The 26,686-nt window shown below is 42.8% G+C and overlaps 2 protein-coding genes across 2 annotated transcripts; both read right to left on the bottom strand.

Annotated features, from left to right (window-relative positions):
* Positions 1–198: 198 nt before the first annotated feature.
* tarbp1 (TAR (HIV-1) RNA binding protein 1) lies at positions 199–14,874 on the bottom strand. The gene is made up of 29 exons (XM_083988288.1): positions 13,848–14,874; positions 13,445–13,542; positions 13,282–13,351; positions 12,867–13,021; positions 12,725–12,777; positions 11,983–12,080; positions 11,758–11,893; positions 11,562–11,658; positions 10,429–10,518; positions 10,186–10,333; positions 9,811–10,077; positions 8,961–9,058; positions 8,704–8,862; positions 8,384–8,610; positions 8,032–8,266; positions 7,088–7,276; positions 6,771–6,973; positions 6,623–6,694; positions 6,367–6,487; positions 5,853–5,963; positions 5,617–5,766; positions 5,436–5,522; positions 5,157–5,362; positions 4,993–5,074; positions 4,717–4,888; positions 4,454–4,639; positions 3,181–3,305; positions 2,314–2,450; positions 199–843 (listed from the first exon to the last, which is right to left on the bottom strand). Exons 1-29 carry the CDS (start codon positions 14,776–14,778, stop codon positions 672–674), a joined length of 4,875 nt encoding a protein of 1,624 aa, XP_083844414.1. The 5' UTR covers positions 14,779–14,874; the 3' UTR covers positions 199–671.
* A 1,214-nt stretch (positions 14,875–16,088) lies between these two features.
* LOC310998612 (FERM domain-containing protein 6) lies at positions 16,089–24,858 on the bottom strand. Its single transcript, XM_083988751.1, has 14 exons — positions 24,728–24,858; positions 21,724–21,916; positions 21,465–21,555; positions 20,042–20,121; positions 19,773–19,849; positions 19,414–19,609; positions 19,156–19,311; positions 18,487–18,552; positions 17,970–18,038; positions 17,689–17,863; positions 17,198–17,476; positions 16,701–16,832; positions 16,488–16,549; positions 16,089–16,388 (listed from the first exon to the last, which is right to left on the bottom strand). The coding sequence occupies exons 2-14, from the start codon at positions 21,799–21,801 to the stop codon at positions 16,098–16,100; spliced, it is 1,752 nt and encodes a 583-aa protein (XP_083844877.1). The 5' UTR covers positions 21,802–21,916; positions 24,728–24,858; the 3' UTR covers positions 16,089–16,097.
* Between the last annotated feature and the right edge of the window lie 1,828 nt (positions 24,859–26,686).

Here is a 26,686-nt window from a genome sequence, read left to right as displayed (position 1 = left end):
ACCGACTCCTTTACTCTTCATTGAGCAGGGAGGAGAGAGGACGCACGAGCACCTGCTGTACCTTGGTTTAACCCTTTCATTGCCCCCGTGTTGATGCAATCTCTAAGCATAATGAATAAAAACATCACAGATAATAATAATAAAACGTTTTATTTATTCAACTGTGTCACAAATTAAAATCACCACCTGTCGTAAAAACTGAGAGAACACAAAAAGCTTGTGCCTCTTAACAAGAGCAGCATTAAAATCTTATGTAAACCTGTTTGTTTGCTGAGTGTGGATATTATGGATCAGCCCTGAAGCCCGCTCACATCTACAGGAAGAACATTTCCATTTATGTAACTGCTACAGAGGCATAGAGACTCCCTACATCAATGTAACAGCATGCCCAGTGGAGTATTTAGCTGTAATGGCCAGATCTGATCTCTATTCATGACTCTCATTAAGGCACAAGAACAGAGCTGATGAACTGCTGACTGCGATTAAACCTCAAAGGACAGATCTGCTTCCAGAGAGACCATGAAAATCCTTTAGGTCCTCACTTTAACTGCGGCTTTTTCATGTCCAGAAGCTGAAGTTGGCATTTTCATTGAAAATGCTCCCCTGAAGACACTTGGCACAATCAAACGTGGTCAATATCTGGAGGGAAGACGGTTGGTTTTCTTCTTCAGCTATGTTTTGACTTGGGCTGAATCTGGGCTGAGATGTTGCCGCGTGTACTCCCAGATCAGCAGGGCAGCGCTCACATGAACGTTGAGGGAGCGGATGACCCCCTGCTGAGGAATCTCCACACAGACGTCCAACATTTGGAGCAAGTTGGCAGGAATGCCCTCTCGTTCATTTCTGGAAGAGGAAGAGAAGGAAAATCTGATGTCAAGTATGCGTTACTGTTTAGATTGGTTTTCTAACATTTAATCGAGTTATTTAGTGCTGATATTTAGCATCTTCAATCAACAGTTTGACTTTTTCTTTTGAAAATACACCAGTAGTACAAAACTGTAGCACAGACATGAGAGAAGTACCGACCTTTTCATCTATATTATAGAAAATCATCACTTTAAATTCAACCAGAACGGCCTCTCTAGAGAGGATTTAGTGTTTATCCTTTGGCATCAGGAGGAAAAGGCCATTGAAAAAGAACAATTTTGGAGGATTTACACTGCATCCTGTTCAATATGTCACACAGCGTATGACATTGAACCATGAGCAGACTGCAGACTGTCTCGGATGTGCATGATACAGCACAAACAACACATTTTAAATTTCAGTTTTCATTTGGCCTAATGATGCCATACTGTTGATTTAATTCAAGAGCCCTTACCATGAGCATCCACATTAGTCCTTTATTTTCTCAAGTCAATTATGAGGAATGAGCTTTTTTATTTTCATTTTATATGTACGTATATACTGTATATGATTTCATGATCTCATGTCCCAGAGCAATTCAAACTGTAATCAGCTGAGCGTATACTGGGCTGCAGCAATATGGGCCATGCAAAGCAAACATAAAGCGGTAATGAGTTTGGCATTCAGCGAGACCACAGAGGGTGGCACACAGTAAGAAAGCCTGATTTGATGAGCTACATTTATCTCGAGTGCAACTGGGTGAGATAATAGCCACCTGATGAGAGATTAGAGCCGGGCCATGCTGCGTGAGCACAGCTGTGGACGGCCGCAACATTCAGCTCACACATGAGGCCGTTTGAGGCGACAGCACTGCTCACACCTTTGCAGCCAAGCAGGGTGAAACAAAACACGACACCTACACAGACAGTGATGAATATTACACTGCCTCTGTGCCGGGCCGGCGGCACCGGTACAGCGTGCATTTAGAAAATGGCATTGTTGGAAATTGCACAAACTTGGAGCTGCAGTTGTGAGGAGCTAGAAATAGTTTTTTTTTTTGGTGTGTGTGTGTGTGTGTGTGTGTGTGTGTGTGTCCACGGGGCAGCGAGATGAAGGTGAGGAGGTTTTCTGCTGCTGTCATCACACTGCTTGTATTGGTTTGTGTAATTTATTTCCCGTGCTCTTGTCCTCGGGGGAGAGCCAATTACAGCCGAGCGTGCCCCGACAGGTACACAACGGAGATGAGAGGCGCGGCTCCCTCAGGGGGAAACACAGTAAAACCGGTGAGATAACATTAAATGGCCGCGTCAGCTCACACCTTTATCTACGAGAGAGTCACAAGGGCATGGGAAAAAACGCAGGCTTGTCTGCATTATGCAGGTACAGGTTGTGTGTAGGTGACTGTATTGGTGGACAAACAGGACTTGCAGCCTTTTTTTGCAAGGTAATGTTTTAGTGCCGTCATACCCCAGAAGTAACAGGGTCTTCTCGGGGAACTGATACTCCTGGAGGCTCTGACTGTTGGCCGTCTGCTCCACCCCAACAATACAGTAGCCTTCACCCTTCTTCACCTGCAGGAAGTCGGCGAGCTCCGCCGGCTTCACCTGATGATGGAAACACATACGGGTTGTGATTTCAGAGATGATGATTATGTAAACAAACTTGCCATTTTAAACAGTAATCAGTAATCACTAGGCTATGATACTACATAATAAGGTTAGACAGACCTTTTATTGTTTCCCCAGAGTTTAAATTGAAGGTTTCGATTCATTTTTTGAAAATTAGGTTTTGGTTTCAAGCCACAGCAGTTACTGCACTGGGACCAGAAATTTAACAACTGAGAGGGGGAAAAAAACAAAGGAGCTCAAGTGCAATGAGTATTTTGCAAACTCATCTACTAAATGAGACTGAAGACTGAGGAGACTTCTCCCCAAACATGAACCTCTTTAAGTCTAATTAGGTTTAAAATGAACTGGAAACTGTCTCAATTGCAAAACTAAGCCTCACCAGAGAGTTAAGTGTGTTTAGGTATTGAAACCATCACATGTAGAGAATTAATTTTCTTGTAATTGCATGAAGATGTTGACAGTTCTCTAGTGGCTGTTTTTGGTCACAGCTGAACAAAAAAAAACCCATTAGGAAAACTGCTGTGTACTGCTGCCTGTTCCTACTGCTGCTCCTCGTGTCGCTCCTGACTGAGCTCATTTTAACCAGGGTCAGATCACACATTTCCGAGGTCAGTAGCTCACTGGGAAAAGCTGCTATAAGGACAGTTATGGAGACATCATTATCACCTGGAGGGGGTGAAGTGTGACATGGTATTATGTGATTTACCTCTAACAGAGGGAGCCACAGCTCAGATGAGACGCTCAGGGACTGGAAGTGTTTGTCGCTGATGTGGCGGAGGCTGTCCAGGACCAGAGCGCTGGCACCGAATATCTCACAAGTCCTGCACAGACCTAGAACAAAAACAATAGCAACAATAAACAAATGGGGAGCAAGCCTGGAAGTGCCATCTATTAAAAATGTGATGTACAGCAGGTTTAAGAGGACCGTTTCTGTGGCAAAGATGACTTGGCATAAAATGGCAACCGGTCTGACCTCATGGGCACAGACAGATATAAAAAGCTACACCATTAATGATCGTTGAGGGGGGAAGTAAAACATTGACAGAGCGACCTAGGTAATGTTCCTGCTTATCTCATCCAGTATCAATATTGGTTTTGAAAATGGGTCTTTTCCTCTCTAAACAAATTCTTATCGATTCAGCTCCTTATCATCCCATACGACAGCGCTGGAGGACGCTCGTAGGGAACATAAAATAGTGTCTGTGATGAAAGCTGGACATTCTCTGTCTAAACTCTGATAACAGAGCTCAAGTCACTGGTTTTAATGGCAGCATTAGGCCCTTTTTGCCCAGACCAGCATTATGAAATCAAACGTAAAACTGGTTTGGGCCTGTGCAAGGTTTATTCAGAACTAGTGACTATATTTGGAACTGACATTACATTTAACAGGGACAAACTTCTTTTTGAGCTTGTACGCTCAGCCACTATAAGTGTGAAAATATTTATTTGGAATACTGAGTTCAGCTGCTAGAAAAGCAATTACAAAGAAATGGATTAAGCCAGCCATCCCATCTGTTGATGAATGGTATGATATAATTTACGATGTATTTGTAATGGAAAGAATCACTTTTTCAATGAGGCTTCAGCAATCTAAGTTTGAAGACACCTGGAAGCAATGGAAAAGGTAGATTTCCCTAAAACGCCCTTCTTTTGTTTACATTTCTTTTTTGTTTTGTTTTCATAGTCTTTTTCTTTTGTTTTTTCTTTATATATATATATATTAAGATGTACTTGATCAATTATTTATTTTATTGTCTTATTATAAAACAGAAAACACCCCATGTTCATGTGTTATTTTATAAAATGCTCTGTAAAAGGAATAAAGAAAGAAAGAAAATAAAGAAATCAAACGTAAACCTGTGATGTTAGGTCTTCACAACAATACACAAGTGACGGAGAAACTGACCAACATTTTCAGGGCTATTTCAAAACATGTGACAGAAATGTGTAGGTAGGTCATTTGTTGTGCTGCTCCTCACCTCCTAAGTTGGTGGGTTTGTCTATGAGCGATGCCACCACCACCAAGGCGCCGTGCAGTTTCCCCACCCGAGCGGCTCTTTGTGCTGGAACCAGCTGAAGTTCGGGCTCCTGCTCCTGGATCCCCAGCTTCCAGGGAGTGATCTTCTTCTGCACCTCGGCCCAGCGCTCCTCCTTATCCTGCTCACCTGGGTGACACAACGCCATGATCTCTCACTAACACCGTATCAAGTGCTTCTTCTGCTTGTGATCGGTGCTGCCGTACCTTTGTCTTGCTGGATCCAGTCTCCGGGCTGCAGCTGGCTCAGGTCAGGAGACGGATTTTTCAAAGGAACTGACGGAATGTCGGAGAAGCTTGACAGTTTCTCAAACTTCCATGGTGGCAGCCACTCATCGTCCGCCAACTCTGACAGACTGGGAAAGGTATAGAAGATGGTCTAGGAGGGCAAAAAAGAAAACAAAAATTGTTACAGACTAGTACATTGTTTAATCTTAGAAATCATAAAATCTACTCATGTTCAGCAAAAATATACCAGCACACCTCAACACTGTAATCTCTGACAGGATGAAAGGCACCAAAGAAAAAGTGCTCCTGAATCCTTATCCAGTTTTTGTTGGCATTTCTAGAGGTCGAGACAGAAATAAATACATTAGCATACTAAAATAACCTTTTCAATTAAACGATCGGATGTGTCATGTGCTCACCCAGTGCTCTGCATGGCCTCGGCCTGATTCAAACAGGCCTGGATCACAGTGGAGACCCCTCCAAAACCATCAGCCCCCTCCGCCGCCTGGATTTCTGCCAAGCTCCACACCCGTTTCAAAGCCAGTAAGGCGTAGAGGCGCACGCTGAAGTTATGGTTGAAACACCACTGCAGGATGACGTCCAACGCTTTACGCAACTGTGCTGCCTGAAACACACAAGGTGAGTGAGTTTGTTTGAGAGGTGATGTGAGAATAATGGTGCTCTTAGCTGGAGCTTACCTTGTCCTTAAGATTAGGCATGATGATGTTTAAATGCACTAGGACTGACAGGAAGGTGCAGACACTTGTCTTGGTCTTTTCATGATCCTGTACATAAGACACAGACACTGGTCAGTAAATTAACTCCTTTGCTCATTGTACAGTGTTTTTGTCTGAGTCTGTTCGCATACTAGGAACACACCATACTGAAGCAGCTCCAAAAGCTGTCCATGTGTTGTGGATGGTGAATGAGGATCAGGATCATCGTCCATTCGATCAGGTACTTGACCGAGGCCTGGTTACTGCAGAATCCAGCTTCAAACACCCGAGTCACTAAAGTGGCAACAAACTCCTACACACACACACAGACACACACACAGTTACTTTTCTGAATGGTTGTTTCCTGTGTGACTCCCTGTGTGAGTGTAACTGTCTTACCTCTCTGAGTTTGGGCAGCAACAGCAGCAGCGTCTGCCATACTCTGTTTTTGACACGATGTTGCAGGGAGTTGCTATAGTAACGCACTTTTGACTTTGATATTTCATTATCCTGAGGGGACGGAGTGGGAGAAGGAAAATTGTTTTAAATGTTGTTCAATTAGCTGCAACAGATGCTAAACTCGTCTACAGGTAAATGAAAAAACACACCAGAAATGTAAAACTACATATTATTTGAAAGGTCATCACCAAAGTTTCTCTCCACTAAAAACAACAATACAGATAGATACATGGGACACAGCTGAGTTTCTGTTAAACTGTGTCATTATAATATGATCATATTGGGATATCTGATATGATTATTCAATTTTTGTTTGAACACAAATGACATTATATGTGATTTTCTATACATTTTCCAAATTAATTCTGTATTTGAACATTGGAAAAATATTGTTATTAAGATCATGACACTTATTTCTGCTGACTAAACCAGCCCCGACTCATATATAGCTTACTGTTTTCAACAAAGCCATGACAAGTTCTTCTATCAGTCTTTCATGCTGTGGATTGGAGGGATCTAGGCGACTGAGGAAACCCAGGACACATGCGCGGGGCAACTGCTCATCTCTGTTATCACTGGAAAATAAAAGCAGTTGTTCAATTGTGAAAACATCTGCACAGCAGGAGAGACCTCTAGTGGCCGTCTTTTATATCACAGCTGAACATTAGAGCTCTCATAATTACAACAAGGAGGACTGTACTGTAGCTCACCTAGTGACAATGACACTGCTAGTAGAATCATCACTGAGCTGCTCCAGGTACGTCTGAACATCCTGCGTGAGCCTTTGAAAGGGGAAGATAAGAATGATGACACTACCCCGAGAAACGACAAATCATGAAGATGCTGGTGTAGAGTTACCGTTGGTCTCTTCTGAACACTGGTCCATAGACACAGGCCTCAGTGATTATGTTGATGTAGCTGAAAACACTAATGAACACCATGTCGGCCTGGTCGCCGCCGCAGCCTCGACCCGAGGGCAGCCATGTCTGACAGCAGTGCTGGAGCAGGACTCCGAATACTCCGCTTTTCGACTGAGACAGCTCAATCAGCTCGGTGGCGGTCTAAATCAACCACACAACATCAGGTTTATATACTATATAATATAGAAAACATATGTTGTAATCACCACTCTCATTCCTTTGCAGGTCTCGCTCAACCTGCCTGATTTCAATTACCTGCTTCAAGGTGGCCATGAGCGTCAGAGCCCGAGTGTGTGTCAGCTCCAGCAGTCTGTGGTGGAAGGCCAAGGAGATGAAGCCTCTCAGGGCCGGCCAGAAGTCATGTGCATTAGTGCTCAGTCCCTGAACCAGCTCCCAGCTCAGGGTCACGGCCTCCACACAGAGCTCCTCCTCATCGAGCAGTAACTAAAAAACATCACCAAACCAATCGTGACCTCACAGTTTTCCAGATTTCAGATATTAATTTAGTTTGCTTAAAGGGATAGTTCAACATTTTGGCAAATTTGCCTATTGCCATAATCTCTATAGTTATAGCGGGGTTGGTTCATTACTTTTAATTATCGGTGCATGTTGTTTTGAGATTCGCGAGCTGCTCAGTGAAAACAATGGAGGTGAACGGTACAAGGTCCCCTGTCCCTCAAAACTCATCAAATATACAATCTGACAACTCCAAAACTGCTCCTGTGCTGTGCACAAGTTGTGACCTGCACATTCACCACGCTATGAAATAATCATGTAACATTACGAGACAGAGTGGTTTTCGAGGCAAATGCGTAGCTGGAACTACATTCCAGACATGGATGGTAGGCGGAGTGATTTCAAAAGTGCAAGTAGTTCCGAGTATTTGCTTCGTGTGTCGTAATGTCACATAATGTTACATGATTATCTCACAGCGTGGTGAATGTGCAGGTCTCAACTTGTCCCCGCGAGCGTTTGGAGTTGTTGGATTGTGTATTTGATGAGTTTGATGAGGGACCTGTACCGTTCACCTCCATTGTGTTTGCTGAGCAGCTCACGTCGCTGCTCCATGAATCTCAAAACAACATGCACCGATAATTAAAGGTAATGAATCTACTCCTATGACTAAAGGGATCATGGTGATAGGGAAATTTGTCAAAATGTTGAACTATCCCTTTAGAGTTTAGTTTACCCAGACTCACTTGGGGCAGCACAGTCTCCATAAAGGTGAGCACGGGCAGCACCAGGTCACTGGGCAGCAGGGACAGGGCCTCTACACTGCAGCTCAGCGCAGCCTTCAGAGCATCTGGTGCACAGCAGCTCTCGGGAATCCCAACAGCCTTAATTAGGAAACTCAGACAAATCCATTGGTCCCGCATGAAGCTGGCAGCGATGCGTCCCCAGTCCTGCAGCAGAGGACCCTGCACTGCTAGATCACTGCCAAAAGAAGAAAAATACTTATCGCTTAATCCTCCAGAGGGACAGGATATCTTTATTCTGAGCCAAAGGTCCTAAATGGACATATCAGTAACAGAAATAAAAGTGTCCACGAACCTTGTACAGTCTGTCTGTGGTTTCAGAAGACGCTTATTGAAATTGCCCAGAGGTATTTGACTTTGAGAGGAAGATGACAGTGAAGTGTAGAAGTAGTCATTCAGTTCTTTCAGAGCGGGAAGGCTCTCTGATCGCGTGTCGACCCCTTCCTGCTCGAGGAGGCTGCAAACCGTTGCGAGGGATGCCATGGCGACCGCTCTAGTCACCTGGTCTGCCACAGAGGGAGCCTGGAAATGGAAAACCAATCAAGCAAACCAAACCAAACTGATGTGTGAAATTTCTGCATGACAGGTGGGGGGATCACTATTTCAGCTTTCTACCTGCTGGCTCGGTTCTTGCAGGACCTTGACGCTGTGCTTGATGAGCTTGAGGAAACCATTCTGTTGAATCTGACTGAGGCGCTGTGGTGTGGAGCCGTGCATGACCACGATCTGCCTCAGAACGGCCAGATACAGCTCAGCTCGCTCCATGTCAAATAGCTGGTGAAAAAAGAAAATACAATTTTTTTTTTTAAATCACAGCGAGCCACAAAGGGCCTCTATGCTAATTGGAGTGATGGTGATTTGCTCAACTCTACCTCCTGCAGCTCCCCACAGAGCCGCCTCAAGATAAACTCCTGGACTGGATCTATGACTTTAAAAATGAGTTTCTCCATGGCAACCATCACTCTGTCGCCTGTGAAAAGAGAGACTGAATGTCAAACTCTCCTTGGTGGGTCTGACGTGTGTGAACAGTGTTGATAACTGCAATACCATTCTACAGCCATTTTTCAATTATCGAGGTCCACGAAGCTCAAGAGTATTTTTGATGCCATACGCAGGAATTGTTATTGAATTTGTGCTAAAGTTGGGTCATCTGAGGTTTCAAACCCCTGACTGTGTTTTTCACAGAGAGGGTGACAAGGTGCTGGACAGGAAGGTGAGAAAATGTCATCTTATGTGCAAACCTGGTCTATTTTAGTCTGTTTAACCTTAAAACACCTAGGAAAGTCGAAACGCTGGTGTGAAAATCATGAAGCCCCCACCCAGAAATCATTCTGTTGGTTTTATGAGAATCACTAAAAATGGAGATGACTTTCAATCCAGGCCTGAGTAAAAGAGAAAATGTTGTGCACAATATAAACCACAGCAGCTTTAACAACAGTCGAAGTCGCAACTCCAGGAACTCCACTGAAAGGATTAGACAGTGAGAGAAAAGGTCATTTAGCACCCTGCAGGAAAGCTTAACCACTAAATGAATGATGAGGATGATTTTTTCTGATATTTTTTATCAATTGTGCATCCAGCTAAATTAGTTTGGAGGAGCCGAATATGGATTTGTTCAATGCATGAGTGCACCCATCCAACCAATTAACCAATTAACCCAGTGCATATTTATGAGGGTGGACTTGACAGCTGTGACAATGAATCAATGTTATCATTACAAACCTTTCTCCTCTCCGTCACACGGAGCACTCGGTGTTCCTCCGAGCTGGAACAGTCGGAGCATCAGCTGCAGGCTCTTGTCGCTCTTACGCACTGGCAGGTAAATATTGGTGCTGACTCTGCTCAGGGTGTCCAGCAGAGGAGCCAGTAATGACTCCAGAGTTACACTGATATCTGTGCCAGGTTGATTCTTCTCCATGTCCACACAAAGCAGAATAGCTCTGGCCAACTTATCGGCCTCTTTACAGTCCGGTAACCTCTCGGTCTGACCTGCGGAGCGAGAAAAACTGACTTGAGTTGACTCTAAAAATCCAAAAATAACCATGGCGGTGGATTTAATTATTCACTTTATCTGTGACGGCCTCACTTCAGACCTACCTGTGCTTGCGGGAACTTTGAGAAAGTCGTGTATCTCAGCTTGAACATAGTCTCTTATAGTTTCTTTCTTTGGGGCAGCACCGGTAGAATCATCACCTCTAATCCTGGGCTTGAACCTGCGTTCATTGTCTGATAACCAGGTACACAGCTGCAGTGGGGTAACGGACATTTAGGGTGGCAATGAGTCAACCATAAGGCTTCACTGGTGTTGTGTGTTTCCTCATATGTGTCTGATGCACTTACCTGATTCCAGATCTGTGTCCCTCTACACAGTGACTCATCTGCACGGAAATGCATCAGGAAACTGAAGAGGTCATTTAAGGTCACTGCACTCTGGAAAAAACAACAACAACTCAATCTTTAAAGTAAAGTACAGAGAGTGGACAAAATAATAAACACTTAATGCAGTACAACAGTTCTGCAAAAGCATTTGGGTTTCTTTTGTTGTTGAGACGTTCAGAAGACTGAATTTCACTCTTCATCTCTGTATTTATGCAGGCGTTTGTGGTGTACTTGAGTAATTGAATAAAATGCTGATGTGTGACACAAAATCAAAACGAGATGTAAACCTTTTACTGTCAGATGATGTATGAGATTCGATTTTCAAGCTTGGTAATTCATCATCTCTCTGTGCCTGTTACAGTTTAATGTTGGGCACAAGGCCAGCGCTGTACACACCCAAAGCCAGAACTATCTAATATTTATCCAGATGTGAATCTCTGATGCAACAAATGTAAAACAGGTGAAGCCTCCTTCAGCCACATGTTGTGGACAGCTCAAAGCCTGTAGCCTTAGAAAATGCAATGCTATCTGGACTTTTGACCTAATTCTAAATTTTGACTTGGAGCGCAGCCCTGTGGTCGTCCTTTTTTACATTATGGTGAGAGTGATACACGACCGACTGAAAACTAATAATTTTATGTTACGCTTTGCCTCTTTCTAGGCCAGCTGTGAATTATTACTAAGATGTAGGGAATGGGATGCTGCTCCACCCACACACACTCAGTGGCTGGAGGACATTATGTCTTGTCTGAAATATTTATTTCCTGTTTTTTTCTTCATGTTAAGTCTGTAGATGTTTATCTATTTCTCCAGCTCTCTTTTGTTACTTATCTTTCTCTTCTCTCTTTGATTTTTAAATACAAATCTCATCTTCCAGCACCCCCCTGTAGAACTCAATGGGAATAATATGTCATATAATATAATATGGACATGTATTGAAAATCGGTTTACATAGGTAATTTAACGCGTCACTGACAAAACCAATAAACTCACTACAATTGTGTAATCTGACCATTTTTTCTAAATTCAATTAAAATGTTTTTGTGATGTTATTGTGATGTGCTTTAGCTTCAAGTTCACTATTTGTGTCTTACCACTTCTGTGAGACGGAGGGCACTGTTGAGCAGGAAGCACTGGGCAGCTCCTCTTAACAAAACTTGGTGTGTGATCATGGTGCAACGCAGCACCTCCCTAAAAAAAAAATCACACCACAGACAAAATGAGCTCCAATATGCAGCACAAGCTCCCCTGACTGACGCTGTCTGTCTAACTGTAAACATGAAGCGGTACCTCAGAGCGGCCAGCCCGTCCGTCCCCAGCACAGGAGCAGGGGGGAGTTTGGACAGAGCCTGGGACAGGAAGAGGAGGGGAACTGCACACCAGTGCCTAGAGCCCAGCTGTTGAATCAGCTGCAGCAACACACGCGCTACAAAGCAAACACAACAGTCAGTGACAGACAGACAGACTCAAGAGCTTTGTGACCTCATATCCTCCGTGGCCTCTGTGCTCCTGTACCTCTGTGCTCTGACGGCAGGCTGCTGAAGAAGGCAGCCATGAAGACTTGAAGTTTAGCCCCCAGCTCAGGACAGTCCCCCACACTCTGTCCAACCGATCTACATGTGGACAGAAGGTGAATTAATGAGGATACGCTCAAAATACTTCACGACACAGTAGGGGAGACCGGGGATGGTTGTAACATGGGCCAGTTGTAACACATGCAACTTCTCCAATCAGGAACAAGTTAAGAATCACCTGATTCACTCTGGATACGCTCAGTTTAGTCCTATTTCCTTATGTGAGGAAGTAGCACCCTGTTGCAGACACAGACAGTTTTTCATGAAAGTTTTTTTTTACCTAATTTATTTTTGTGATAAGATTGTCTGCTTTGTACTTAAACTCATCCAACTTAAATCAGGTGTATTGTGTGTCAATGTAGATGTCTTTCATGCAAGTTGTCGGTACTAATGTTTTAGTTGTTAGCTGTAAGGTAAGCTAGTTCATGGCTACAGGGGTCAGGGTTAGTTGTAACAACAATGAAAAATGTTACAACTTACTACAACCCAATTTTTTAATTGCATTTTTGTTTTCTTTGAATTTCAGTGGCCTAGGTGTTAGACTTATAGAGAAACTCCTGCAACGTTGGCTTAATAAATGTTTCAAGTGAGAAGAAAGTGACCGAGAGTTACAACCATCCCCGTCTCCCCTACTCACTGTAGCATTTCATCTATTCCCTCAGTGTACTGATTTTTAGTCTCACCTGTAGAAGAGTGATGTTTCAGACAGAACTTCCATAAAAGGCCCGACGATAAACTGAGGAGCAAAGCGAAAGGAGAGAAAACTTTACCGTGCAAAGTTAACCTTGAATGACATCCCACTGGATAACCTGTCTGTGTCTGTACCTGAGAAAAGGCCAAGGCGAAAGCTGGCTGCTGGAGGACCTGCAGCTCCAGCAGATGACACACTCCCTCTCTCATTAAGGATTTATTCTCACTGTGGAACATCCGCTGGTACACACACAGCAGCCAGGAGGGATGGAGGAGGCCTTCGCCTGAAGCTACAACACAGACAACAGAGAATAAAGTAAAAAAAAAAAAAGAACAGCTCTGGATTATTTAAGGTGTGTACTTCTTTTTTTACCATTTACTTATTTTGGTGAACTCATTATTCATTTTATAGACAGCTCGTGTTACACGTGGAGAAAAACAAGCGTGTTGATGAAAGCTGTCAATACAGTAGCTCATGAAAAGTAATTATGAACAACAATCAGTAGTCAGTAAAAAGGTATCTCCTTATTTTGTCCAATATTAACGTTACCTTGACTGTCATTCACTGTTGTTTGGATCAGCGTGTCTATTCTGTTAAGAACAGGCCGGACAACGTGAACCTGCAGAGGAAGGAAACAGTGGCAACATGACAAAGCTGCTCCATGATGCCCCCCCCTGTTGAGTCAGTTGTGATGATCCCACCCATCTTCTACCTGGTTTTCCTCCAGCGTCTCCATCACCAGTGCATAATCCTCCCAGAACTCCTTCAGCACCTTCCTCTGGCTGTGGGCCCATTTGAACAGGGTCTCATCTGTGAGGATTTGAAGAACAGTAAAGGAAAGAAACCATACAATTATTATTATTATTATTATTAGCCTTCATTTATTCTCAAAGGACATTGTGGTTACCCTCATTTTCAATGTTTTCGAGTTGACAAGCACATAAAAAACATTGACAATGATTACAAACAAGACAATATATACATTTGACAAGGAAGAAAATCATACAAAACAACTACAATTAGAAACACAGCAATCCAAGATCAAGGTCCTAAACTTTGTGAGTGAAGGAAGTGTTGACAATGAAATGAGCTGAATGAATGCCTGATGATTTTACCTTCTCCTGATGGAGAGAGAGGACAGTCCACCTGCTGCGCCTCTGACAGGGCCACACACCTTTTGAGCAGGTATAGTGCCCGCTTACGTGACACGCTGTCTCGGTGTATCAGTCCATCCTGAACCATCCTCCAGAACTGGGGGGACAGCCGGGGGTCACAGGAGGGAGGGAGGCTGTGAGCAGGGTTCAGCAGGTGATCTGACATGGGAGTCAAACACAGAAGTACCCGCTCTGTGACCACAGGTGTAGGCTGAGAGCAGTGCCAGCTGCACAGGTCCTCCAGGACCAACTTGAGGAGACTTTCCAACCTGGCACCCCTGCAGCAGTTTAAGAGGGTCAAGATAATCCTGACTGTGATTTTGGAGACCAGTGCATCGGCGAGGGTTTTTATGCAGGACAGTGCAGATGACAGGATGCTGAGTGTGAGCTGCTCATCAGCTGATAGAGAAGGTATGAGAGCAGCCATGACCTCACTTGCAACCTCCACGCTGAGGCGTCCAGGACCGGGCGTCTCAACCTCGGACAGCTGGAGGAGCGACGGCAGGATGGACAGAGCCAGGCGCCCCGGTACAGCCTCATCATCACCACCACCACACAGCGGGACACAGACGCTCACAAGCCGGCAAGCAGCGGCTGTAGTCTCCCTGCACCGGACGTCGTCGCCGGCTTCCGTTGCTATTCTGGAGAAGAGAGGCAAACACTGCGTCCAAATAACAGACTCAATCCTCTCTTGAATATGCCGCCTCTTCTCGGCTGTAAACGCAGCCGTGTCCGCGTCTGCTAAAAGCGGAGCGAGCCCTTCAATGAGAGCGGTCAGCGCCTCTACCTGCTCCGGCCCGGGACACGGCTCACTCGGCCAGGACAGAGACTCAAACAAAGAGTCAAAGTCCGGAGAGCTGGTTAACACCGCCTTCATTAAAACTGAATACATTGTAAACGAGTCTTACACTGTTAGGTACAAGTTAACTGAGAAATACCGCACAGCCCCGGCTTCTGCCATGAGCGACACGTTTTTACCAGGCAGAATGTAAACTTCCGCAAACGTCATCTCAAACTCTCGCGAGAGGTATACATATCACACTAAACTCATACATCCAGCTTGGGTATCAAAAGTAAACACAATATTACCAAGCAGCTAGGCTTATTTCGTGGTATTAAGAATTTATTTCCACTATGATAAAAAACAGCACTTTAGATGAAAATAAATTGTTCAGCATTGTGATTTTACAGAGTTATTTATACACCATTTGCATTGAGTGAAACTGTCATGTATTTAAGGACTGACATTCTTTTCCACTGACTCATATTGGCTAAAGACATCAGTTCTTTTGCAGACTAATTATCTTTTACAAAACAGTGAAAGTAATGCCAGAGAAAAAAAACTGACAGAAAGAAAGGCTCTTTGTTCAGGGGTTACATAATACAAAAATACTGCAGATTCATTACACACTTACCGGTTACAGAAATAGTGCTTTACAAATAATACTTTTATGTTGCAATTACAAAAGCAGGAGGAGAGTACAGAATGGGGAGGCTTTGGATGAATGCATTACCAACTGTAAAGAGGTTCCATTTTCCACATCGGCAGCTGTTCGTTGACATAACAGGCTAATAGGAAATGCAAGACAGAGCATACTATACAAAAATAGAGTACATCATAAAATATGATTTTAAAAATAAAATAAAAAGAGCATAACATTAGCACCATGGCCTCTGGAGATAAAACAGAAAAATAAGTGTTTACATTGAAAAAAGGCTAGTGATGCAGAAAGTAAGTCCCATTTTATGAATGTCAACACAGCACGCGACTGCATTGTCTTAAAATTTCAAACGTCCATTATTGTCAAATTTTATGCCCTCAACAATAACCAAGTCAAACTTTTCAGAGAGGATTTTAACAGCATCTGCTTCACAAAGTATAATAAAAATCAATTAGAAATGAACTCAAAGACAATGAAATCAAATAAAATAGTGCAAGTAGTGTATACACAATATACAACATTAATAAATATGCTCTGTTTAAGACTGATATTTTGCTGAATTAGATCTGTTACCTAATCACAGCTTTCCAAAGAGGAATGAAGGGTCCTGTTATTTTAGTAATGTCTCTCCAGTACTTGAAGCACACGCGTCCCTCATTTTCATCACCACATACAAAATAGACATTCCTGTGTTGGCAACCTTTGGGCAAAGTTGCTCCATAAATGAAGTGGAGAAGAGTGTGGTTGTGGGCATTAGCACTTGATGCATTCAGAATATGAATTCCAGGAAATGTTCATCATCTAACATGTCCAAGGAGAGGCTGTTGGTAGACCGACGGCCATAGAATGAGGGTTTGGCTTGGCTATGCAAAAGGGGGTAATAACTGTGATCAACATGGGTCTTTGGGTTTGTCGAGATATGTGGGAGCCCAAACGTATAGCTGTGGGAGGAATCAGGCGGTAGCGTCTTCCCAAGGGGCGCTGGAGCCGGGAAGAGACGGACATCATCTAGACTGTGGCTGTGCCGATCCACACACATATGAGCCCTCGAGTTCAGCATCTTGAATAGAGACAGCAGGTAAGGATAAAAGGTAAGAAAAATACAGAGTAATCCAAAGGAAGTTAAGAAAAAGAAGGCAAGAGAAAGAAGATGACAAACCTGGTTTAAAAGATCTTTATTCACAAGATACTCATCACTGTTTGGAGGAGACGAGCTGTTCTCTGTAGAGTCCACAGGATTTAATAGGTCAATTTTAGTAAGAACAAGCAAACAATTTAAGAATGCAAAACATTTTTTCTCCAGTGTGGTGAGAACAGATCAAATAGTGCGGACACAACAACATCCTGTATTTCTAAATCAGATGTTTCATACCTGATGGATGGGCATCTATGGAGAGCTCTGTACAATCCACTGACACCCCTTCAAGAAGATCAGCCAACTGGAACATCTCGTCAGGATCATCCACAAGAACATCCTTTGTACTTCCAACATGTTTCTTAAGATCTAAAGATAAATGTCAATGTGAATAATGGCATTGTTGACATTGAACAGCATGTTTTCCAGAGTGAAATCTGGTAAAGTACTGTGTGAATAGTAGGATTTTAGTAGGACCTATGTCCCAGAGATGCACAATTACAGTATTACTTACACACTGTATTGAAGGCTAATACTTAACATACCTATCATCATCATTTATCTTTGAGAACTACGACCAAGTACACCTTAGTTCAAAATCAGCAAAGCAGGACATCACGCAGCTGTTTTGACATCTATTTCATTCAATGATGATGTGTTACTTTAGCCCCAAAACATCAGGAGAAATGAATAAATCTTCCTCTTTAGACATTTCAAAATAACAATCCCCTCACCTTGCCAGCCCTCATCTTCTATTCGAGCCATACTGCCTGCGACAAACCCAGAGGTCCCAGAGCTGCCACGGCTGGCTGCTGAGCTGAAACACTTCTCTCCTTGCCGCTGACCTTCCTCGTCCATTGAGGCCATCTCCGTGGAGATGCTGTGCTGGCGGGCATCAGCTTCAATTCCAGAGCTGCTGGTTGAGTGTCGAGACAGACCAGGGCTGCTCTCGCTGCCTGGGGGGTCCAAGTCCAAGTCGTCACTGATATACGACTCTCTGTAACGCTTTTTCTCTGAACAAATGAAAAAAGAATGGACAACTCGGTGTGTATTTTCCCCAAATATAACAGAAATACATAATATTATATTTTTAAACATCTGCTATCAAATGTGATTACTGCCCGTTTGATTCAGGAAAAAGTGGATTTTCAAGTTGTTGACTTCACAGTTGCTACTGTTGGTTGACCTTGACTGATGCTAATATCATCTTTGTATGCACTCCTACCTTCACTCTCCTCCAGCTGGCGCAGGTGTTTGAGGGCAGGCTGGAGGCTGAGGTAGAGGCGGTGGCTGCTGCTCAGGTGCAGCAGGAGGTGTCGAGAGCGGAACGATGACCCGGTGTAGTAAACCAGCTTCCTGGCTGAAGGCAAACCATCTGGCTGGATCTCGAATTTCTTCCCCTGAATGGGACAACGTGTCATACATAGTGAACAAAGCTAATGTGCATTAAATAATTACAAAGACTGCCTAATCTTAACAGAGACTGGTTATGACCAGTATGCATACCAGGAAGGTGAGACGTCCCACGTTTGACCAGGGGAAGTTGTAGAGCATCTGTCGTATGTTGTTCACCTCCTGTGAATACAACACACACACACACACACGATTAAAAGAAATAGCTCACAGGCTTCTGAGCTTTTGTGTTAGAGAAAGCACTTCTACGTATAATTTAAAATTTCCAATCAATAATCAACAGTCTCTGTTCACTAGATCCATCTGGTCTTGGCGAAGAGGCTAAGGACTCCGAGGTATCTCACGGTCTGTTGGCTCTTTAATCAGCCAGGCCTGGAGCCCTAATCCCCCCCAGATGGCCCCTGATGGACAGATCAAACAACTGACGGGCATGGCAGACGGCTGCTATCTCCTCATGAACTGCTGCTGGTGGCAATCCCAGACATTCCTCACACGCCGACTCCCAGGTTTTATAAGACTATAGATACAAAGGCAGGATCTTTGAGCAAACGCAGATTCGCTCTTGTGCCTGCTATAGGCTACATTATAACACACTCACACATGCACGCACCTGATAAACCTGCATTCCTCGCAGGGTCAGCCCGAGCAACGCCGTTCCTCTCTCCTCTTTTTTGTCCTGGACAAAATGAATGATGAGCTGTCAGTGAGGCATCTGAGTGGCTTAGATAAGATACTGAGAAACACACTACTGCTGCTAACAACAAATTTAAAGCGATAACCCCATTACGCAATGGATGGGCAAAACTTCAAAATATCATCCAGCAGATGAGTGAGTTTGAAATAGGGAGGACAATAAACTGGCATAGATGGAGCGTTACGTAACTCAGCTCAAATGAAGCCAAAGTAAATGTATTTGTGTCAGAAGACAGCATTACTGTTAGAAGGGAGAAATATACCTGAAATAAATGTCCTGAAACCCCACTAACCCACCCAAGTGATCATTATTTCTTTCTAATTTCTATAATTGTCTTTATTTCTTTAAAATGTATTATTCTGTTTTTGATTTTAATATTTTAATGATTTTAATCATTCTTATTGCCATTACTGTCTTTTACAGTCTTATTTCTTATGTATTGCTATGCCTCTTTAAAGCACTTTGAACTGCCTAGTGTATGAATCGTGCTATACAAATAAATTTGCCTTGCCTTACATTGCCTGTTTTAATTATATAAATCAGTTATCTGTTTGACGCAACTGAAATACTAAAGTGACTCATGACCTTTTGTAGTCTGTAAAATATGACAGGTACATCCTCCAGTCGACACGCCTCCCTGATGAAGAGCAGGATGGCATCACGGGTGGACAAGCCCCACTGCTCCTGATGCACTTTGGGCCCATGGCAGAGCAGGTAGTTCACTCCACGCTTAGCTATGATCTACAACAGGAGGATGGCAGAAATCAACACAGTCCATTAAAATCTGCTGGAAACAAATATATTTTCGTTTTAAAAGTCTTCTGCTGCATTGTAGACACCTACCCATGGGGGAAAGTAATCCTTGGGTTCAAAGTAAGGAGTGATCTCCGTACACTCCCTGGGCGGCGGGTGGTCGCCGAGGTCAGCCTGCAGGGCGTAACCTGCCAGCTGAAAGTACACCTCCTCTTGCTGACGACATTCAGAGCGAAGCATACGCTCACGCATGTCAGAATAGTACAGATGTCGTGATTTTCTTTCACTGGTGACACACACAAAAAAAGACCAAGAGTAGGAAGGTGGGGGGGATAACAAGTTTTTAGAAAGGAGAACAAAGATGGATGGAAAAAACACAAATGTTCCATAAAACAATAAAAAAGGAAGGTATAGAAAGATGCATTCAGAACATATGTAGAAGGACCTACCAAAGGAGTCTGCCATTCTCTATGTAGTACTGCACTTTGAGACAGAGCACTAGAGGCAAAGCTCTCTTCTGTAAAGCCTGTGTGTGGAAAGAGATGTGTCAAAGTAGGCCTGTCTGTGTTAGCATCTTTTTGTCATGCTAAACACAAAGTTGTGGCATGAAGGCCACTGCACTGTGCCTCCCAATTAACCCACACACATAACAGTGTGTGTGGAGAGTGGGTCACAACAGAGTGCCTCTCATCAAAATGTGCCCCTCAGGCTGTCTCACCTTTGCTGATTCTTGCTTCCATTCCTTAGGGAAGTACTTAGATAGTTTCTCCTCCATATCTAAAAATATGTGCTCATTGTCTGGGAGAGGGAGAGAAAAAACCATCAGGAAACAAGCCGACAGTTAGAAAGCAAGCAAAACACTAATGTAACCAAGCGTGAAATTTGCCCAACAATGGGATTCATTAGGGTGAAAAAAAAAGGAAGCCATTTGTGAACGAGGCTACTAGGAAGCTAATGACAACAATGCTAATGTTTAGGCTACCCAGCACAGCTCTTATCATTAAATTAATTATATATATTAAATTGTATTTCCGGGTGCCGTATAGCTCAGTGGGTGGAGCAGGCGACCCATATGCAGAGGCTACAGTCCTTGCTGCAGACGGCCCCGGTTCGAATGCTGAATCTGGTGGCCCTTTGCTGCATGTAATTCCCCCTCTTTCTGCCTCCCCATTTCCTGTCTCTCTCAACTATTCTATCAATTAAAGGCAAAGAGCCACAAAAATGTGCTATATATGCTTTATTAATAAATAAAAAAATCACATTTCAGCACAGGAGCTAATGGGTTTTTTGCAACCTGTTTTCAGAATGAGGATGTTGTATCACTCTCAGCCTGGTCCCATGAGTCATGACAAGGGCATTTTTCTATTTGATTCACCTTATCTCTTTTAATTCAACTTTGTGCATGTTCACTGAGCCGTTTCACAACTCGTTCCTTTAACCATCCATCTCCCCTTTCATTCCGTCCCAGTCCCACTCTTGACTCATTCCACCTCCTTCACCCTCACATCCTTCACCGACGGCCTTTGAGTAAGAGTTGAGCAAGGCGGCCTGTGTCATGACGAGCCCACTCTATCTCTTTTCCTTCCCTCCCTCCCTCCTCTTCTTCCCATCATCAATCCATCCCGCCCCTCAGTGAAGAGGAGGAATGCAAGGGTGCATTCCAGGCTTAATGAAGTTAATATTGCAGGAATCCAGGCCTAAGTGATCGCTGAACCAACACCACAAAAACAAAAGGCTGCTTGTTTAGGTGGTGAGCCACACAAGATTACCGTGGCATTTCTACGTATTTGTACAGGGAAAAGAGATCAGGAGTACAATGAAACAAAAAAAGTAAGTGGATTACACCATTCAATTATGTAGACTAGGAGGGGCAAATGAAGTTTTTTTTAGTGAAATAGCCTTTAGGCTAAAACATTTTCCACAATTTCACAAACAAGCGACACAAAACAAGAGGCCCTGCAGAGCCCTGCTGTGAACCACCGTCATAATCCAAGCATGATGCTCTTGTTTACAATCTGACTGATTGCTGAAACGTGGTACGATCACAATTTTTAGTTTTCTGACTCAAACTGTCAGAAAGCTCTAGTGAGCACAGTCCTCTCAGGTTCAGAGGCTGAAGGGTCAACAAGGAGGGAACTTACCCTTCACCACTGTGAGGCCAAAGAAGTGCAGCTCTTTGATTCCCAGAAACTCTGTCACTCGAGTGAAAACATCCTGTCCCGTGGACTTTGGCTGGAGCAGGTGCAAAGATAAAGAAGACTGTATTCAGTATGTATTCACATTGTTCAAAAACTATGTGGTGCAGTCAAAACATTGTACTGATAAGCTCAACTCTGAAGCATCTGGTAACACCACAAGGTGAGAGTCAAGATGACAGCTACAGTCTTTGTAAACACTCACCCCGACAGTGATGTCCAGCTGGTCTTTGTTGGGGAGGAGAACACAAATGGTCCTCTCGTGCTTTATCGAGGTGGACATGATGTCTTCTGTGTGTCTGCGATAAGTCCTCTCTCTGTTCAGCTGCTTCAGTCTTCTCTTGATTTCTCTATCCTTCACTTTTTATCTGTTCCACGGCAGCTTGTCCATGTTGTAACTAAAAAGACAGATGACATCGGAGTGAGATAAGAAAAGTAATTAAAAAACATGATTCAACATCATTTCCAACGGGATGATGAAGACAGCAGATTGGAATTTAAAAACATCAACTCATGTGACTGACTCACTTAAAATTAAAATAAATATTCAACAAATCACAACTTCTCAAAGTGTTCACTGTGTAGCATGAAGCCCTCTGTATTGATTTTGTTAGCACACTGTCAGTCAGTCACAGCACAATCCCATAGTCGCACTTCAGCACATGGATGTCTGCTATTAGAACACAACCAAAGCTAATTCAATATGGATTGTCGAAGATTTTACCATCACAACTATCATATCTTAAAAAGCATCTGGACCCCTCATTAGCAGATACTACTATAGTGTATAAATGAAAAACAGGGGAATAGTTGAGCAAATTAAATGAGCTTATCAAACTGTAATCCTAATAATAGTCATTAACTGGGGGAAACAATCAATCAGATAATACATGTGAATATCTCTTCTGCTCCAACAGTATCTACAGCAACACAACATTATAAAAGGAACTCGATTATTGCAGATTCTGCTTGACATACAATAACAAAATGTCCATAACTTGAGAGCAAGGCTCACCTGAAACTTAACCCTTATGGTGACCCAAAGCCCTAACTGGTACGAAGCTCATCTGATTAACGTCTCAGAATCAATTAATCAGGTTAATTACTGCTGCGCGCCGACTCTAAATCCCCTCAATCCCGCTCTGGACAAAAAACTGTTAAAAAAAAAGAAGAAAACAATACAGGGGCCAGAAAAATGTAACTACAGCAGACTTTATCTTTTAGCCTAATTCAGGAAACAAAGAATGACATGTTTCTTAGTGTCATATTTGTGTCTATGAACTCTTGAGGAGATGTTGGAAATGATGTTAACATAAAAGCACCAGGTGCAAATAACCTCACTGTTATGAACTGCAAGAAAAAGAAAAACCCGTCACAAGCATATGAAACACTGTGAGAGGCAACTGAGTAAAAGGGCAAAGCATTGGCCTTACCAAATATGATTTATGGACATGTTCAAACACAGCTCACATCCAGGTGTAAGCGCAAGCAGACAAAAAAAAAGAAAACCTGAAATTCCTGTAGCTCCAACAACTGACTTGTTTGTGACATTTACCCAGACACTATAGCAAATGGCACAGAGGATATAAAACACACCAAAGTAGGCTAATGTATTTTTGTGTGATTATTGCAAAATAAAAACACCTACTCTTGAAACTTGGAAAGTTTGTCAATAAAATGTATGCCCATGATGAGAGTTGTGGCTCCACTACTACTAGCTACTACTACAACTACTAGTCGGCTAATACCAAAGAGTGAACAATGGTGCAGACATATTGCAATACTGCTGCATTTATATAACAGACCATAGCAAACTGATATATTTTATTTATCTTTTTCAAAACCACAGAATATGTGATCATTAAAAAAAAACACCATCTCTCTTTTTTGTAAGAAAAAGTAAGATAGGGAATAAGACTGAGAAATAGAAACAGATTTCTATGAACCAAAAATGCTTTTTACAAAAGTTTGGCTTGTCTTAGTCCTGTGAGGTTTTTTTTTTGTCTCTTTATGTACATCTAAACTTGCAATTCAATTTTGCCCATAGTTCTTTCTCATTTGTGGCTTTTGTCTTGTTTTTGTTTACTCACGTGCAAGATTAACTAAATGCCTGAACAGCTCAGCTGGAAAATAACAAATACAAGTGTTTTCAATGCACCACAACACTGAAATGTAAAAAATAAGACAGAAACAAACAACAACTCAAGTCTACCTCATCAAATGACTGTCATATTAACAAAGTGCATATAGCATATCAAAGGCAAGCAGCTGGTGTGCAGCAGGTGAAACAGGACCAACCTCATCCAGAGTGCAGTGGGTGATATAAACACACCAGTCTGAACTGTATCCCACCTGTTTACTATCAGCCCAAACAGTGCTGGCTGACGTCTACAGACACCCCCCTTGTTGTTGCTGACCAGGGTGAAACCTGGCATCACATGAGAGCAGCCATCTGTATGCCATAATTCCCCTCCAAGACTGTTATAATCCCTGCCACAGAGCAGCACACTGTTGGCTCTAGGAAAAACAACATCCCCTCTCTGAAGTGCCAGAGATCCTCGCTGCCCGCTAAAACCATGAAGGAATGAGATAAAAAAATAAAAAATAAAAAAAGAAGGGGGGCGGGCTCTGAATAAACAGGGGAATACCATTTACACTCATCCCACTTGAAAACAATAGGGTGAGCCATCTTTTCAGTCCTGGGGGAGCAGTACTTTTCTCAGGGCTGACTCACTCACAGCCCTGATAGGCGCACACACATAAAATCAAGGTTCAATGATTTCTTTTAAAGACAGAATGAAAAGAGACTTTACGAGAACTTGGCAATGGAGCCGCCCAAGGAAAAATAACAACCTGTGATAGATAATGTAGCTGCATTGAGGTTACAGCTTTCCACAAACTTGTGTTCCGTCTCATGTCGACTTTTTAAAGCGGTCGGTTGTAAATTCAGCGTCATTAGACGAGACGTAACGTATCGATTTAGTTACAACTACTTCTGTCAATTTCTGCATTAAACTCAGTATTTGCGAGTGAGAGAAACAAAGCAAAATAAACTTTGAGTAAGTTATTTCTAACTCCCAGTCGCGGTTACGTTAAGTATTTCCCCATGGGAAAACTGTGTGACTGGATGGGATGGTAACGCAATGCAACAAGTGCATCACTAACTCCGGCTACTCTTTAGGCTCGCTACAAGGCAGTACGTTACTCACCATCATATTAAATGAAAAGAGGCGAAGTAGTTCAGACTTGAGTTGCAGGTCTTCTTTCAAATTTCACAAACTTGTTTCTTTTTTTACCCGAATAAAAGCACGACAGCAGTGGGGAGTACTCCCGTTTCTCCCTCTCCATTGCGTGTTGAAACTTCTTCAACCACAGCGAAGCCCGAATGATTGAGCCATACCATTTTGGATTGTCGTGGGGGTGCGCTGTTTTGATTAACCTTTTGTTGTAAATCTTGGTGCTTTTTTAACGTCATGTCAATAATAAACTTCGTTTTTGATAACGTGTAAGTCGGGAAAAAACGACATAATTATCTCTATGTATGCAGGGATTAGCGTCGTAACATTTCAATACAATAGCTAACAGACGTCCCCCCGCATGATTTGCGTTGGTATAATCATCTCGTCCTAATTAGAGGTCCAAGCAGCAACTGTGGAAACCAAATGTTGGGACTCTTGCATTTTTTAAGTGGTCTTTCAAAGTGGTATAACTTCTCTTTGCACTGAGTCCTGCATCACCTGTTGCTTCAATTACAACAATATCACAATATCTTGACAATGGGGGTCAAAATGTTCTTTAATAGACTCTACAGATGGGCCCACACAACACCAGGAGCCTAGAAGCCTCCAGCCTCACTGAGTGGCAATTATTGTAGTAGTTGTACCATGTTGAGTGCCCTACTCAAGGACAATATCAACTGAGATGACAGGACTTTAAATTGGACAATGACCCTTTAGTTAGATGATACTGTAAAGTATATGGTGCTTGGGTCAGCATGTGAATATTTTACAGAGTGCATAATCAGTGTGGGGTGATGGGGTTTAATGGGGCTCTGTGGCTCATTTCCGCCCAGGGCACAGGTTAATGTGGTCACACTTACACATACCTGCATTCTTTTTTTAATTTTCTGGATAAGTGGGGGCACGAAACACGGAGTAGCTTTGCCTTAGGCAGTATAATCAGCTAATATGAAAATCAAGTTTCCATATTCCCTTTTCTAATTTTCTATTCGCTAAGTGTGAACTAAAAGTCAAACAAAAACAGCTGGGTGAAATGAAAATGATAAATCTAAGACTATGCATAAAATGTCAGGTTATCGGGGTTATCAGCCTCAGGTAATCAAAGATAAAAGGCAAGAGGCTTGAAGAAAGTTTTTCTCTGACAGTGAAATACAATACGTTTTAACATTTTAACAGCTGCATCAGATCGTTTTTGGCACTGTGTCCGTTTTGGCTGCATTCCCAAAAGACATTATATATCAACTCCAGTTCCTTGTTTGGTTCACTAAAACTATGTCACATATGAGTATGTAAATGTAAATGCACGAGAATGTGACAGTTGAAAAGGCTGTCTGTCGTCTCAGGGAAACATTCAAAACAGCATTATACAGCATGTAGCCTATAGTTGAAGGTACCAATTAGCTGAATACTTGTGGTTGGCAGCAGTGGAAGAAGTATTCAGATTTCAGATTTTGTAAACTGAGTTTACAGATTTATACATGGCCCCTTTTCTCTGCCTTTTTCACTGACCCTTGGGGGCCTACAGTATGTAGAAGGATGATCTGTGCAAGAGACCAAATGTGGGTCAGTTTCAGTGAGCAGTATGATATCCCACATATCCCTCTGCCACTATTGTGATCTCAGCTGTGGTCAAGGATTCACTCAGGAGTTTAGTAGTTAATAACTACCCTGGTATTTATTAATTTTGAAGTGAAAAGTTGGGCAAGTTAATTTACCGGAAAGTTTCGCAAACCTTCCTTAAAATAAATGTGTTATACGTCTGCACACAAGCCATATTTTAGTTTAACTGGCTCCTAAACAAGTGGTTGCATTATCCAGTATAAAAATAAACATCACGAGATCCATGAGCATGGCACTTGTTGTAGTGGATATTATCCCATCAAAAGTTATCAGGCTCTTTTTTTTTTTTTAACAATAGAGCGAAAGAAT

The sequence above is a fragment of the Trachurus trachurus genome, assembly GCF_905171665.1.
Source record: "Trachurus trachurus genome assembly, chromosome: 15".
Taxonomy (NCBI): domain Eukaryota; kingdom Metazoa; phylum Chordata; class Actinopteri; order Carangiformes; family Carangidae; genus Trachurus; species Trachurus trachurus.
The sequence above is the reverse complement of the archived record's forward strand: the minus strand, read 5'-3'. Positions and strand labels throughout refer to the sequence as shown.

Bases quoted from the DNA above. Each gene is read 5' to 3' on its own strand.
- LOC310998612 (XM_083988751.1), bottom strand. From the start codon at position 21,801: ATGTCCACCTCGATAAAGCACGAGAGGACCATTTGTGTTCTCCTCCCC. The intron at 20,122-21,464 runs GTAAGTTCCCTC...TCCCTCTCCCAG, and splicing joins TGGCCTCACAGTGGTGAAGG to ACAATGAGCACATATTTTTA. The intron at 16,833-17,197 runs GTGAGGGGATTG...ATTTATCTTTAG, and splicing joins AGAAGATGAGGGCTGGCAAG to ATCTTAAGAAACATGTTGGA.
- tarbp1 (XM_083988288.1), bottom strand. From the start codon at position 14,778: ATGTATTCAGTTTTAATGAAGGCGGTGTTAACCAGCTCTCCGGACTTT. The intron at 11,659-11,757 runs GTACCGCTTCAT...TTTTTTTTTTAG, and splicing joins GACGGGCTGGCCGCTCTGAG to GGAGGTGCTGCGTTGCACCA. The intron at 10,334-10,428 runs GTAAGTGCATCA...ACCCCACTGCAG, and splicing joins GGACACAGATCTGGAATCAG to CTGTGTACCTGGTTATCAGA.